General features: G+C 45.7%; 1 protein-coding gene across 1 annotated transcript; it reads left to right on the top strand.

Moving 5' to 3' along the window:
- Positions 1-7,863: 7,863 nt before the first annotated feature.
- Positions 7,864-9,638, top strand: LOC140916553 (uncharacterized). Its single transcript, XM_073358213.2, has 2 exons — positions 7,864-8,404; positions 8,992-9,638. The coding sequence occupies exons 1-2, from the start codon at positions 7,996-7,998 to the stop codon at positions 9,207-9,209; spliced, it is 627 nt and encodes a 208-aa protein (XP_073214314.1). The 5' UTR covers positions 7,864-7,995; the 3' UTR covers positions 9,210-9,638.
- The last annotated feature ends 5,798 nt before the right edge of the window (positions 9,639-15,436 follow it).

Genomic DNA, 15,436 nt, shown 5'->3' with positions numbered 1-15,436 from the left:
GAAAAAGAAAAAGAGTGCTGCACAGACTGCTAATCTCTGTCTGTGCAGGGCAGAGGGGTCCCATGGGTCAGAGATCCCACCCATCCACAGCTCTCCGGGCATGATCTGGCCCTCTGAGATTTGGATAGTAAACCAGGGTTAACAGCAGTACACATGCAAAAGTCTCAAGCGGTCTTTAATGACCGGGGGCTAGCAGAGTCTCTATTTTATTGTAGAAAGAATGGATTTGTGGCTAAGATGCTCTGGGAATCAGGAGACTTCGGTTCTACCAGTATTGCCAGCTCTTCCACCGACTGCTTGTGTGAGCTTGTGCAAGTCACTTAACCTTTGTACATCTGGGCTACTCATTTGTAAAACAAACAAAATAGGGATAATACACAGTGCCCTCTCATGTAGGCTGGATCTTTGGTTCAAAACTGATTTTTCTTCTTCTTCATTAACACCACTAGCACTCAACCCTCCCAAACTCCAGACTGATTATAGCACCCATCAGTACTCTGGGGGAGGGGAGAGCTATACTACAGAAAATTACTTTCCAAAACTTCAAATAATTATACCCTTTTAAAAGACCCTTTGTGAGAAATCCTGCCATCATTGAAGTCAACGGGAGTATCAAAGTTATTTTTCTTAAACATTGTGATGTGTTATAGTAGGATTCACAGCAATAACATTGTTATAATAAATCTGTGTATGGTGTGTCATACAGAAAGAATACATTAAGAGCTTTTTAAGATTTATTAGTTGCCACTGATCAAGAAACAATATATCCTGCATGTTTTAGATTTATTTCTACAAAGTGGCATGAATTTTATTTGTCACTGTGCTATAACAGTAGAAGTGGGTTGTTTTTACGATCTACAGTCTGGGGAAAGGTTGCTACCCTACCACCTCTGGACACTTTCATCTAACTCATCCCTGTGCATATCTGAAAAAAGCTTGCTAAGCAGCTTTCATATGAAACCTCTAGTTTCCAGAAAGGCTGGAAATATGATGTGAATAGCTTTTCCTCAGAAGATAGAAAGGATCTTCTAATGGATAAGGTACTAGACAGGGAATCAGGAGATCTGGAAGCAATTCTTATCTCAGCCACAAACTTTCTGTGTGACTTTATGCTAAATCTTCCCTTTGCTTCCATTCCCTATCTATAAAATGGCGATGATACTTCCTTACCTCACAAGGGTGTTGCAAGGATAAAATGCATTAATGACTGTGAGGTGTTGAGATACCACAGTGATGAGGGCCATCTATGTTCCTAGATACATTTGGCACTTCTGAAACCAGGAGCTGTGCAAAAATGAAGAATAAGTTAACTAAATAATTTTGAACCCTTGCAAAAAAGGTTAATTCAGTTCTTACTTCATCCACACCTGTTTGCCTGTCCCTTGCTATAAACTTCAGAAATTTAGGCTATGTCTGCAAGAGGGTTTCTTGGCAAAATTCTCTGTGTAGCTAAAGGCTTATCTACATTGGATTAATTTTCCTGAATGCCCCTAATTAACTAGAGTGAATTCCAAAGTGAATGAAACTAATCCAAAGTAAAACCACTTTAATTCAGATTAACAGCATCCACACAGAAATGTAATGAGGTTTAACCACTCCGCTTCAAATTCACATCTTCAGTTAATTTGGATTTAATTTCCTGGATGTCCCTGTGTAGACAAGCCTTCACACATGTACAGGGTCCACTGGTGGTAGTAATGATAGGAGTCCTAGTGGAATAAAAATGTTGTCAAACAGGGAATCAATCGCGTAGTCTAACTGTGCTCAGAGAATCATGTAGCGTAATGGGTCCACTCACTGCTAGGGGGCCCTCCTCTTGGCTGCTCTTTCCAGGTCTAATAACCCCTCTGCTACCCATTTGCACACCCTGCTGCCTCTCTCTCTCTCTGCAACTCAGGGTGCTCTCTCTTCATGGCTTGGCCTTCCAGTTAGGTCACTATAGTCCTCCCCTTCCAGGGTACCAAAGTCCTACTGTCCAACTGTACTAGGCAGTTTTCTGCTCCACTGCCTGGTTTATGCCACTTCCCCAGTGGCTAGTAGGGGAACCCAGGTTCATCCCCTACCTAGTCCAAGTTCCAATACAAGGATGCTACTACCAGCAGCCAAGTTCTGCACTGTCCCAAATCTAGTTGTTGTTACTCTGGGCTGCTCCTACTTTGCCTCTATCAGACTCTTTCTCAACTCTCCTCTGGGTACACTCTTCCCTCAGGGCCAGGATCCAGGCTTTCTATTCTCCCCCTGGTTTTCTCCTTTCCTTCTTTAAGGACTCATCTAAACTTAAAATGCTGCAGCAGTGCAGCTGTAACATTTCAGTGAAGGCACTACCTACACTGACGGGAGGGGTTCTCCTATCCATCCTGGTAATTCACCTCACTTGGAGGCAGTAGCTAGGTTGATGGGAGAATTATCTGGTCAACATAGCACCACCTGCGCTGAGGGTTAGGTCAATTTAATTGCATTGCTCAGGGACAGGGTGGATAAAAATCAAAGATTTTTTTTTAAAAATCAGATTTTTTGATAAAATGCTTTTTGAGGAAAAAACATTTTATCTAAAGATAAAGATACATTATAGCTCAAAGATATCTCATCATGGAATAGGGATTATAAATTCTAATTCTAAAGTATGAGACAATATATTCATGTAATGTTTAAGAAAAGTTTTGTAAATTGAGTTCCAATAGTTCATGGATTAGGGACCCAATCTTACGGGGTTCCACAGGTTTCTGTATAGATTTAGGTTAATCCTTCTATCTACCCAATAGGGCTCAGTGCTCAGTCGAGAAGATACCATCAGAGATGCTTAGTTTTGCAGTTCTCAAACTGTGGGATTTGTGTCTCCAGAGGTAAAATGCTCGTTAACAGCAAAAAATGTTTTAAAATAAAATAAATAAATAAATAAATAAATAAATAGATGTGAGACATAACAGACCTCAACTCTATTGTCCCTCTGCAAATTTGTGTACACACAGTCAATCCTTTACCTCTCTCTAAAAGTGCAAAGTTTCAAAAGTTCAATGAACAGAAGATTGTTGGGGGCGGAATAATCTGGACAAGGAGAAGAAGTCTGAAGATAAATGTGAGAAGCAAGGGACATATGCTTGTTTTGTTAAAACGTTATATGTTTGCTGTTGAAAAAAATCCAGAATACTTAATGTTGTTGTTTTAGTTAAATAAAACAATTTAAATGTCTGTCTGGTGATGTTCTCCTCCTAACACAGCATGACAAGAAAATCTTCCAAATATTAATGATTAACGTGTTGAACTGGAGATCATTCACCTCCCAATGATTTCATAAATGTCTGCTTCAATTACCTTTGGTAAATGAAATAACCAAACAATCATTAATTTTCTGATATAGCTGTAAAACTAATCTGAAAAGTTTTCAAAATAAATCACTGTTTAAAAATGTATAGTGTGTAAAGAGCCCCGGTAGTTAAACAACAAAGTAAAAGAAGCAGTGAGAGGCAAAAAGGCATCCTTTAAAAAGTGGAAGATAAATCCTAATGAGGAAAATAGAAAAGAGCATAAACTCTAGCAAATTAAGTGTAAAAATATAATTAGAAAGACCAAAAAAGAATTTGAAGAACAGCTAGCCAAAGACTCCAAAAGTAATAGCAAATTTTTTTTTAAATACATCAGAAGCAGAAAGCCTGCTAAACAACCCGTGGGGCCATTGGACGACCGAGATGCTAAAGGAGCACTCAAAGATGATAAGGCCATTGGAGGAAAACTAAATGACTTCTTTGCATTGGTCTTCACTGTTGAGGATGTGAGGGAGATTCCCAAGCCTGAGCCATTCTTTCTGGGTGACAGATCTGAGGAACTGTCCCAAATTGAGGTGTCATTAGAGGAGGTTTTAGAACAAATTGATAAACTAAACAGTAATAAGACTCCAGGACCTGATGGTATTCACCCAAGAGTTCTGAAGGAACTCAAATGTGAAACTGCAGGACTACTAACTGTCATCTGTAACCTATCATTTAAATCAGCTTCCGTACCAAAGACTGGAGGATAGCTAATGTGATGCCAATTTTTAAAAGGGCTCCAAAGGTGACCCTGGCAACTACAGGCCAGTAAGCCTCACTTCAGTACTGGGCAAATTGGTGGAAACTATCATAAAGAACAAAATTGTCAGACATATAGATGAACATAATTTGTTGAGAAATAGTCAACATGGTTTTTGTAAAGGGAAATCATGCCTCATCAATCTACTAGAATTCTTTGAGGAGGTCAACAAGCATGTGGACAAAGGAGATCCAGTGGATACATAGTGTATTTAGATTTTCAGAAAGCTTCTGACAAGGTCCCTCACCAAAGGCTCTTAAGCAAAATAAGCAGTCATGGGATAAGAGGGAAGGTTCTCTCATGGATAGGTAACTGGTTAAAAGATAGGAAACAAAGGGTAGGAATAAATGGTCAGTTTTCAGAATGGAGAAAGGTGAATAGTGGTGTCCCCCAGGGATCTGTACTGGGCCCAGTCCTATTGAACATATTCATAAATGATCTGGAAAATAGGGGTAAGCAGTGAGGTGGCAACATTTGCAGATGATACAAAACTACTCAAGATAGTTGAGTCCCAGGCAGACTGCAAAGAGCTACAAAAAAATCTCACAAAACTGTGTGACTGGGCAACAAAATGGCAGATGAAATTTAATGTTGATAAATGCAAAGTAATGCACATTGGAAAACATAATCCTAACTATACATATACAATGATGGGGTCTAAATTAGCTGTTACCACTCAAGAAAGAGATCTTGGAGTCACTGTGGATAGTTCTCTGAAATCATCCACTCAATGTGCAGTGGCAGTCAAAAAAGCAAACAGAATGTTGGGAATCATCAAGAAAGGGATAGATAATAAGACAGAAAATATCATATTGCCGCTATATAAATCCATGGTACGCCCACACCTTGAATACTGCGTGCAGATGTGGTCGCCCCATTTCAAAAAAGATATATTGGAATTGGAAAAGGTTCAGAAAAGGGAAACAAAAATTATTAGGGATATGGAATGGCTTCCGTATGAGGAGAGATTAATAACACTGGGACTTTTCAGCTTGGAAAAGAGGTAACTAAGGGGGGATATGATAGAGGTCTATAAAATCATTACTGGTGTGGAAAAAGTAAATAAGTTAGTGTTATTTACTTCTTCTCATAATACAAGAACAAGGGGCCACCAAATGAAATTAATAGGTAGCAGGTTTAAAACAAACACAAGGAAGTATTTTTTCACGCAACGCACTGTCAACCTCTGGAACTCCTTGCCAGAGGGTGTTGTGAAGGCCAATACTATAATGGGGTTGAAAAGGGAGCTAGATAGATTCATGGAAGAGAGGTCCATCAATGGCTATTAGTCAGGATGGGCAGGAATGGTGTCCCTATCCTCTGTTTGCCAGAAGCAGGGATTGGGTGACAGGGCATGGATCACTTGATGATAACCTGTCTGTTCATTCCCTTTGGGGCACCTGCCATTGGCCACTGTCAGAGGACAGGATACTGGACTTGATGAACCTTTGGTCTGACCCAATATGGCTGTTCTTATGTTCAGTCCAATAACAATCCAGCAGCCTTGTGCCAGGTCTCTAGCCCAACTAGGCCTTATGACTCTGGCCTTTCATTCCCAGGCGCCAACTTTTCTCAGCACCAGTTGGTGCTGGAGCCCCCCGCCCGGCCCCACCCTGACTCCACTCCTGCCCTGCCCCATCCCAACCCCTTCCCCAAAGTCCCCACCCCAACTCCGCCCCCTCCCTGCCCCTATTGGACCCTCCCCAAATCACCGCCCTGGCCCTGCATCTTCCCCGTGCACACTGTGTACCCCCTCCTCCCTCCCAGCCCTTGCCGTGCAAAACAGTTGCTTTGTGGCGCAGGCGCTGGGAGCCAGGGGGAAAAGCGGAGATGCGGTGTGCTCAGGGGAGGAGGCGAAGCGGAGGCAAGCTGAAGCGGGGGGGCGGGGAGCTGCCGGTGGATGCAGAGCACCCACCAATTTTTCCCCGTGGGTGCTCCAGTCCTGGAGCACGCATGGAGTCGGCGCCTATGCTTTCATTGGTGGCCTATAGGGGAACCAAGTCCCTCCTACTACCCTGGTTCCAGCCCAGGGCCACTGCAGGAAGCAATTACGGTCTGCTTCTTCAAACCTCTTGCTTCCTCCACAGCTCTCAAAGGAAAATCATAACACAAAAATAGTCCAAACAGTCCCTGGCCTCTCTCCCTTCAGGCAATAGCTGATAAGCCTTAGCCCAGCTCAATTTCTTCAGAGCTATCATATGATGTTCAGAGGAACCCCCTGCCAGATTCATCCTCCATCATGCTACTTTTTAGGAGCTAGTGAAGAGAAGTGTATTTATTTCCTAGCACTAGACCCTTTTGAACTAAGCCGTTTCCTTTTAAGGCTCCTCCTCTAAGACTGACATGGCATGCAGGTATGGCAGCGCAGCACTGCCTGAGCCCAGTGCTGCTCTTTAGCCCTTTCTTGTCCAGTTTGATGCTTCCTGAAGAGTACTCAGGGTTCTAAGGCATCTTGCTACCACCATAGCTTGAGGAAGCCTTTTTTGTGCCTGACAGGGGTCAGGTCTCCAACTCCAGCGGCTACAGGCAATACAAGCACTCCCCTCTAGGCCTTGCAGAGCCCACTGTCAGTGTACAAGCTAGCGATAGACACATTCCAACCCTCGAGCCCAACCGAGCAATCTCCGGAGTGTCCAGCCCCAATGCACTGCACGCTTGCAGTATTCACACATTCACTGCTTCCAAAGAAACAGCACAACCCAGTTTACCAGTTCCACTCAGATCACTGCTCCTCTTAACACACAGCACTGAGATATATTTACAGAGAAATCAAGTATAAGTTTATTTAACAAACTATAGAGATTCATAGATTTCAAGGCTAGTTGGGACCATTGTGATCATCTAGTTTCATCTCCTGTATACCCATAGAACTTTCCCAAAATAATTCCTAGAGCAGATCTTTTAGAAAATAACCAATCTTGATTTAAAAATTGACAGTGATGGAGGCTCCAAATCAGCAATTGTTCCAATAGTTAATTACATTCACCATTAAAAATTGACATCTTATTTCCAGTCTGAATTTGTCTAGCTTTAAATTCCACTCATTGGATCATGCTATACCTTTTCTCTGCTGATTGAAGAACCTTTTATTAAATATTTGTTCTCCAGATGGGTACTTAGAGACTGTAATCAAGTCTCACCTTAACCTTCTCTTCGATAAGGTGGAAGACCATAGAAAGCTCCCTTGCTCCACTAATGAGTGTCTGTATGTGGGGCTTGTCTGTCCAATCTAAAGACACCTGCAGTTGAAGGAGGTCATAGCGGAGGAAGAGCATTGGTGTGCTGAAACTGAAAGGAATTGCCTCAGAGTTTATGGAAAACAATCCAGCACAGATCAGTACCTCCAATATAGCTCCTATACCCTAGCCACATCATTGCTAAGGAGCCTGGAGCCTAAGCCCTGGTCTACACTAGGACTTTAGGTCGAATTTAGCGGCGTTAAATCGATGTAAACCTGCACCCGTCCACACAATGAAGCCCTTTATTTCGACTTAAAGGGCTCTTAAAATCGATTTCCTTACTCCACCCCTGACAAGTGGATTAGCGCTTAAATCGACGTTGCCGGCTCGAATTTGGGGTACTGTGGACACAATTCGATGGTATTGGCCTCCGGGAGCTATCCCAGAGTGCTCCATTATGACCGCTCTGGACAGCACTCTCAACTCAGATGCACTGGCCAGGTAGACAGGAAAAGAACCGCGAACTTTTGAATCTCATTTCCTGTTTGGCCAGCGTGGCAAGCTGCAGGTGACCATGCAGAGCTCATCAGCACAGGTGACCATGATGGAGTCCTAGAATCGCAAAAGAGCTCCAGCATGGACCGAACGGGAGGTACGGGATCTGATCGCTGTTTGGGGAGAGGAATCTGTGCTATCAGAACTCCGTTCCAGTTTTCGAAATGCCAAAACCTTTGTCAAAATCTCCCAGGGCATGAAGGACAGAGGCCATAACAGGGACCCGAAGCAGTGCCGCGTGAAACTGAAGGAGCTGAGGCAAGCCTACCAGAAAACCAGAGAGGCGAACAGCCGCTCTGGGTCAGAGCCCCAAACATGCCGCTTCTATGATGAGCTGCATGCCATTTTAGGGGGTTCAGCCACCACTACCCCAGCCGTGTTGTTTGACTCCTTCAATGGAGATGGAGGCAATACGGAAGCAGGTTTTGGGGACGAAGAAGATGATGATGAGGAGGAGGAGGTTGTAGATAGCTCACAGCAAGCAAGCGGAGAAACCGGTTTTCCCGACAGCCAGGAACTGTTTCTCACCCTAGACCTGGAGCTAGTACCCCCCGAACCCACCCAAGGCTGCCTCCTGGACCCAGCAGGCGGAGAAGGGACCTCTGGTGAGTGTACCTTTTAAAATACTATACATGGTTTAAAAGCAAGCATGTGAAAGGATTACTTTGCCCTGGCATTTGCGGTTCTCCTAGATGTAGTCCTAAAGCCTTTGCAAAAGGTTTCTGGGGAGGGCAGCCTTATTGCGTCCTTCATGGTAGGACACTTTACCACTCCAGGCCAGTAACACGTACTCGGGAATCATTGTAGAACAAAGCATTGCAGTGTATGTTTGCTGGCATTCAAACAACATCCGTTCTTTATCTCTCTGTGTTATCCTCAGGAGAGTGAGATATAATTCATGGTCACCTGGTTGAAATAGAGTGCTTTTCTTCAGGGGACACTCAGAGGAGCCCATTCCTGCTGGGCTGTTTGCCTATGGCTAAACAGAAATGTTCCCCGCTGTTAGCCACAGGGAGGGGGAAGGTTGAGGGGGTAGTCACGCGGTGGGAGGAGGCAAAATGCGACCTTGTAACGAAAGCACATGTGCTATGTATGTAATGTTAACAGCAAGGTTTACCCTGAAAGAGTGTAGCCACTGTTTTATAAAATGTGTCTTTTTAAATACCCCTGTCCCTTTTTTTTTCTCCACCAGCTGCATGTGTTTCAATGATCACAGGATCTTCTCCTTCCCAGAGGCTAGTGAAGCTTAGAAAGAAAAAAAAACGCACTCGCGATGAAATGTTCTCCGAGCTCATGCTGTCCTCCCACACTGACAGAGCACAGACGAATGCGTGGAGGCAAATAATGTCAGAGTGCAAGAAAGCACAAAATGACCGGGAGGAGAGGTGGCGGGCTGAAGAGAGTAAGTGATGGGCTGAAGAGAGTAAGTGGCGGGCTGAAGAGAGGGCTGAAGCTCAAATGTGGCGGCAGCGTGATGAGAGGAGGCAGGATTCAATGCTGAGGCTGCTGCAGGACCAAACCAGTATGCTCCAGTGTATGGTTGAGCTGCAGCAAAGGCAGCTGGAGCACAGACTGCCACTGCAGCCCCTCTGTAACCAGCCGCCCTCCTCCCCAAGTTCCATAGCCTCCACACCCAGACGCCCAAGAACGCGGTGGGGGGGCCTCCGGCCAACCAGCCACTCCACCACAGAGGATTGCCCAAAAAAAAGAAGGCTGTCATTCAATAAATTTTAAAGTTGTAAACTTTTAAAGTGCTGTGCTTAAAGTGCTGTGTGGCATTTTCCTTCCCTCCTCCACCACCCCTCCTGGGCTACCTTGGTAGTCATCCCCCTATTTGTGTGATGAATGAATAAAGAATGCATGAATGTGAAGCAACAATGACTTTATTGCCTCTGCAAGCGGTGATTGAAGGGAGTAGGGGTGGGTGGTTAGCTTACAGGGAAGCAGAGTGAACCAAGGGGCTGGGGGGTTTCATCAAGGAGAAACAAACAGAACTTTCACACCATAGCCTGGCCAGTCATGAAACTGGTTTTCAAAGCTTCTCTGATGCGTACCGCGCCCTCCTGTGCTCTTCTAACTGCCCTGGTGTCTGGCTGCGCGTAACCAGCAGCCAGGCGATTTGCCTCAACCTCCCACCCCGCCATAAACGTCTCCCCCTTACTCTCACAGATATTGTGGAGCACACAGCAAGCAGTAATAACAGTGGGAACATTGGTTTCGCTGAGGTCTAAGCGAATCAGTAAACTGCGCCAGCGCGCCTTTAAACGTCCAAATGCACATTCTACCACCATTCTGCACTTGCTCAGCCTGTAGTTGAACAGCTCCTGACTACTGTCCAGGCTGCCTGTGTATGGCTTCATGAGCCATGGCATTAAGGGATAGGCTGGGTCCCCAAGGATACATATAGGCATTTCAACATCCCCAACAGTTATTTTCTGGTCTGGGAATAAAGTCCCTTCCTGCAGCTTTTGAAACAGACCAGAGGTCCTGAAGATGCGAGCATCATGCACCTTTCCCGGCCATCCCACGTTGATGTTGGTGAAACGTCCCTTGTGATCCACCAGAGCTTGCAGCACTATCGAAAAGTACCCCTTGCGGTTTATGTACTCGGCGGCTTGGTGCTCCGGTGCCAAGATAGGGATATGGGTTCCGTCTATAGCCCCACCACAGTTAGGGAATCCCATTGCAGCAAAGCCATCCACTATGACCTGCACATTTCCCAGGGTCACTACCCTTGATATCAGCAGATCTTTGATTGCGTGGGCTACTTGCATCACAGCAGCCCCCACAGTAGATTTGCCCACTCCAAATTGATTCCCAACTGACCGGTAGCTGTCTGGCGTTGCAAGCTTCCACAGGGCTATCGCCACTCGCTTCTCAACTGTGAGGGCTGCTCTCATCTTGGTATTCATGCGCCTCAGGGCAGGGGAAAGCAAGTCACAAAGTTACATGAAAGTGCCCTTACGCATGCGAAAGTTTCGCAGCCACTGGGAATCGTCCCAGACCTGCAACACTATGCAGTCCCACCAGTCTGTGCTTGTTTCCCGAGCCCAGAATCGGCATTCCACAGCATGAACCTGCCCCATTAGCACCATGATGCATGCATTGGCAGGGCCCGTGCTTTCAGAGAAATCTGTGTCCATGTCCTGATCACTCACGTGACCGCGCTGACGTCGCCTCCTCGCCCGGTATCGCTTTGCCAGGTTCTGGTGCTGCATATACTGCTGGACAATGTGTGTGGTGTTTAATGTGCTCCTAATTGCCAAAGTGAGCTGAGCGGCCTCCATGCTTGCCTTGATATGGCGTCCGCACAGAAAAAAGGCGCGGAACGATTGTCTGCCGTTGCTCTGACGGAGGGAGGGGCGACTGACGACACGGCTTACAGGGTTGGCTTCAGGGAGCTAAAATCAACAAAGGGGGTGCCTGTACATCAAGGAGTACTTCAGGCAGGACTGCACGGAGGGTTCCAATAAGAAATGGTGCACCTAAGTTATCGTTCTTATTGGAACAAGGAGGTTAGCCTGGCCTCTGATTGATACATGGCTAGATTTACCTCGCTGCACCTTCTCTGTGAGTGACTGCAGTGTGATCTAGAGGAATGAGTCCCCTAGACAGGGGAGGAGGCAAATGAGTACAAAACAAATCTGGTCTATTTCTTGTTCTGACCCACTCCATCTATCTTTTACATCTTTGGCTGGCAGCAGACGGTGCAGAAGGACTGCATGCCATCCACATCTCATGGCTGCTCGGCAGAAGATGGTACAGTACGACTGCTAGCCATCTTCATCTCTTGCCTGCCTGGCAGAAGATGGTACAGTACGACTGCTAGCAGCCCGTATCGCCTGCCCGCTCACCATAAGACGGTTCAATAGGACTGACTGCAGGACTAAAGAGAATGACCTGGTCAAGTCACTCCAAATTTAGTCCCTGCGCCCATGTCTGCCCAGGCGCTCCCAGCCGACATGGCCAGGAGCACCTCAGACACGACAAGGACGACTACCAGTCGTATTGCACCGTCTGCTGCCAGAAGGCAATGGGTTGCTGCTACTGTGCAGCAAAGCCGTACTGCGTCTGCCAGCACCCAGGAGACATAGGGTGACGGTTACCTGAGCGGGCTCCATGCTTGCAGTGGTATGGCGTCTGCACAGGTAACTCAGGAAAAAAAGCGCGAAATGATTGTCTGCCCTTGCTTTCACGGAGGGAGGGAGGGAACGGGGGCATGACGATATGTACCCAGAACCACCCGCGACAATGTTTTAGCCCCATCAGGCATTGGGATCTCAACCCAGAATTCCAATGGGCAGCGGAGACTGCGGGAACTGTGGGATAGCTACCCACAGTGCAACGCTCCGGAAGTCGACTCTAGCCTCGGTACTGTGGAAGCGCTCCGCCAAGTTAATGCACTTAATGCACTTAGAGCATTTTCTGTGGGGACACACACACTCGAATATATAAAACCGATTTCTAAAAAAATGACTTCTATAAATTCGACCTTATTCCGTAGTGTAGACATACCCTAAGATAACAAAAAAAAGTGTTCCAGAGAAAAATTTCTGCAACTAACCAAATGTCCAAAGTAACAACTCTAAAATGCAACCAAGAAAAGCTGTGGAACCAAGCAGCTGTCTCAAACAGGGGTCAGTGGACATAGCAGTGATGGGGGAACCTGGTAGTATTTTGAGTTACATGAAAATTATGTAACTGTTTTTGAATTGGGTTTCCTTAAACTTCTTCTAGTTTCATAATATGTTTCTTCATTAATATATCCATTGTGGTTTTTTTAAGGGTAATTTAGTTTAAAAACCTTAGGCCAGACAGTCAGCTGGTGATGTCACAAATTGATTTGTCAATTTACACTAACTGAGGATAGCCCAATGTATTTCTAATTAAATTTAAGCCTCTGCCATATAACCCATAAAGTTGCCTACTTGAAACAGGTTCTTGCTCTTGCTTCTGAGACCACCCAGAGAATAACGTTTTTTTTAAATGCAGCAGTCCAGAATGCATATTTTGCTCCAGCCAAATGGAACCTGAACAATTTTCGAGTGGGTTTTAAATTTAGTAAGATTAATTTTTCCACTCCCGTTAAGTAGCAATCTGCCTGTAAAGGGGCTAGGCCAGGGCTCGACCCTCTCCGGGGCAGCGGAGAGCCACACCGGCTCGCTACACACAGTTGACTGTGGGGGAATTTGTCCGGCCACCATAGTCTCCCTCGGCAGCCCTTGCAGTAAGTGGAACGAGCACCGTAGGCCTGGACCCTGAGTCAGGGTGGGGCACCAAATAGTCAGTAGCTCAGGCCCTCAGGCAGGGACTGAGCAACACAGCATGTGTGAATTAGCCCAGGCCTCCAAGGACCTGGAAGAGGGGGAGACTGCCACCCACGATTTGGGTGGCAGGGGGGACGCAGGCCCACCCACTCCACTACGTCCCAGCCTGGGGCCCTAGCAGCGGCAAACAACCCGCTGCTGGGTCAGTGGGGATCCTGACCGCAACACACTGACATGGGTTCTGGCAGAGTTACAGCCAGACTAGGGTCGGTTGTCCCCAGGCTACTTCCTAACTCCCCTCCTTCTGGTACCTGGATCACCGCGGTGTTCTCCGGGGGGTCCAGCACCATGGGTTCCTCGGGGCAGTGGACAAGCTGCAGGCCTGATAACTCCTCTGGATAGCTGGCACAGGGCAGGTCCAGCCAGTCTTGGCTTGGACCTGAGGCTGCACGGTTTTTCCCAGTCGTGGGCTAGGCTGGCTATGTCTGGCCTCCCCGGCAGCTGGTTCTCTAGTGAGCTCTGAGGGCCTGCCTTTTTACTTCCGGGTTGCCACCTGTCCCTCTGAGGGGTGGGCTCAGAGCTTCCTGGCTCCACCCACTCTGGTGTCTGGAAGGGCTCGACCCTCTCCGGGGCAGCAGGGAGCCATACCACCTCACTACACTGCCTGACAAAGCCTTAGAGAAAGCAGCATTTGTGTCATGCATTGTGACATAAGGTGCAACATCAGGCTGCTGTGATGCCCCATATTTGTAAAATCAACCTCTGTTTAAGGACTAGAAAGGGATTGATTAGGACATCACAGAAGCAGACTAGGATCAAGGGAACAAACTTGTAACTACACACATTATCACTACTGGCCACATAATCGTCTCAGAAGCTGACAAACCCAAAGTCAGTGTAAACAGACATTAGAAAAACAAGTAAACGAGTCCCTGATCCCACCCAATGGATCATAGCAGTGAGAACATCTGTTCACAATGGTAAAAAAATCACAAAGAAAAAGTGACAGAGACGAGTTTTCCAGATGTATAGGCAATAGGGAGAATGAAGTTGTCATAAATATAAAGGGAAGGGTAAACCCCTTTAAAATCCCTCCTGGCCAGAGGAAAAATCCTCTCACCTGTAAACGGTTAAGAAGCTAAAGGTAACCTCGCTGGCACCTGACCAAAATGACCAATGAGGAGACAAGATACTTTCAAAAGCTGGGAGGAGGGAGAAAAACAAAGGGTCTGTGTCTGTCTGTGTGATGCTTTTGCCGGGGACAGAACAGGAATGGAGTCTTAGAACTTAGTAAGTAATCTACCTAGGTATGTGTTAGATTATGATTTCTTTAAATGGATGAGAAAATAGCTGTGCTGAATAGAATGAATATTCCTGTCTGTGTGTCTTTTTTGTAACTTAAGGTTTTGCCTAGAGGGATTCTCTATGTTTTGAATCTAATTACCCTGTAAGGTATTTACCATCCTGATTTTACAGAGGTGATTCTTTTTTACTTCGTTTAAAAGTCTTTTTGTAATGCTTTTTCATTGTTCTAAGATCCAAGGGTTTGGGTCTGTGGTCCCCTATGCAAATTGGTGAGGATTTTTACCAAACCTTCACCAAGAAGTGGGGTGCAAGGGTTGGGAGGATTTTGGGGGGAAAGACGTTTCCAAACAACGGTTTCTCAGGAACCCAGATAAAGTTCGGTGGTGGCAGTGGAAGTCCAAGGGAATAGGATAAAATAGTTTGTACCTTGGGGAAGTTTAACCTAAGCTAGTAAAAGTAAACTTAGGAGGTTTTCATGCGGGTCCCCACAGCTGTACCCTAGAGTTCAGAGTGGGGAAGGAACCCTGACAGAAGGTCACAACAGAATGCTGCATAGAAGTGAGAGCTCACAACTACCTAATCATAACCCATTCTCCTCTGCAGCTCAGCAAAGGACATAAGAACAGCTTCTATTAACAATCCTTTCTCATCTACCAGCACAGCCAATGACCTCAGTCTATTTTCCTTTCCCCCGCAAAGGGAAACACAGTGTAACACATAAACTGCTCCTCTAAAATTAAAACATGCAGTGAAAGAGTCAAAAATGGAGGTTGCATATATATACTGTAGCTCACACCAAGTATTGTTGCACTTGCTATTTGTTAAATAACAAAATACAAGGAAACATGGGGTCACATTATGATGTTATTTACACTAATTGTATGCAGTGTTGTAGCCAGATTGGTCGCAGAATATTAGAGAGACAAGATGGGGGAGGTAATATCTTTTATTGGACCAACTTCTGTTGATGAGAGAGACAAGCTAGTGGACAACATAGTGGACAAGATATAAAGAATTACTAGGCAAAATGGTTAATCAAATTTAAGATTATCATAATCCAGGCCT

This window comes from Lepidochelys kempii, chromosome 8, assembly GCF_965140285.1.
Source record: "Lepidochelys kempii isolate rLepKem1 chromosome 8, rLepKem1.hap1, whole genome shotgun sequence".
Classification (NCBI taxonomy): domain Eukaryota; kingdom Metazoa; phylum Chordata; order Testudines; family Cheloniidae; genus Lepidochelys; species Lepidochelys kempii.
The sequence above is the reverse complement of the archived record's forward strand: the minus strand, read 5'-3'. Positions and strand labels throughout refer to the sequence as shown.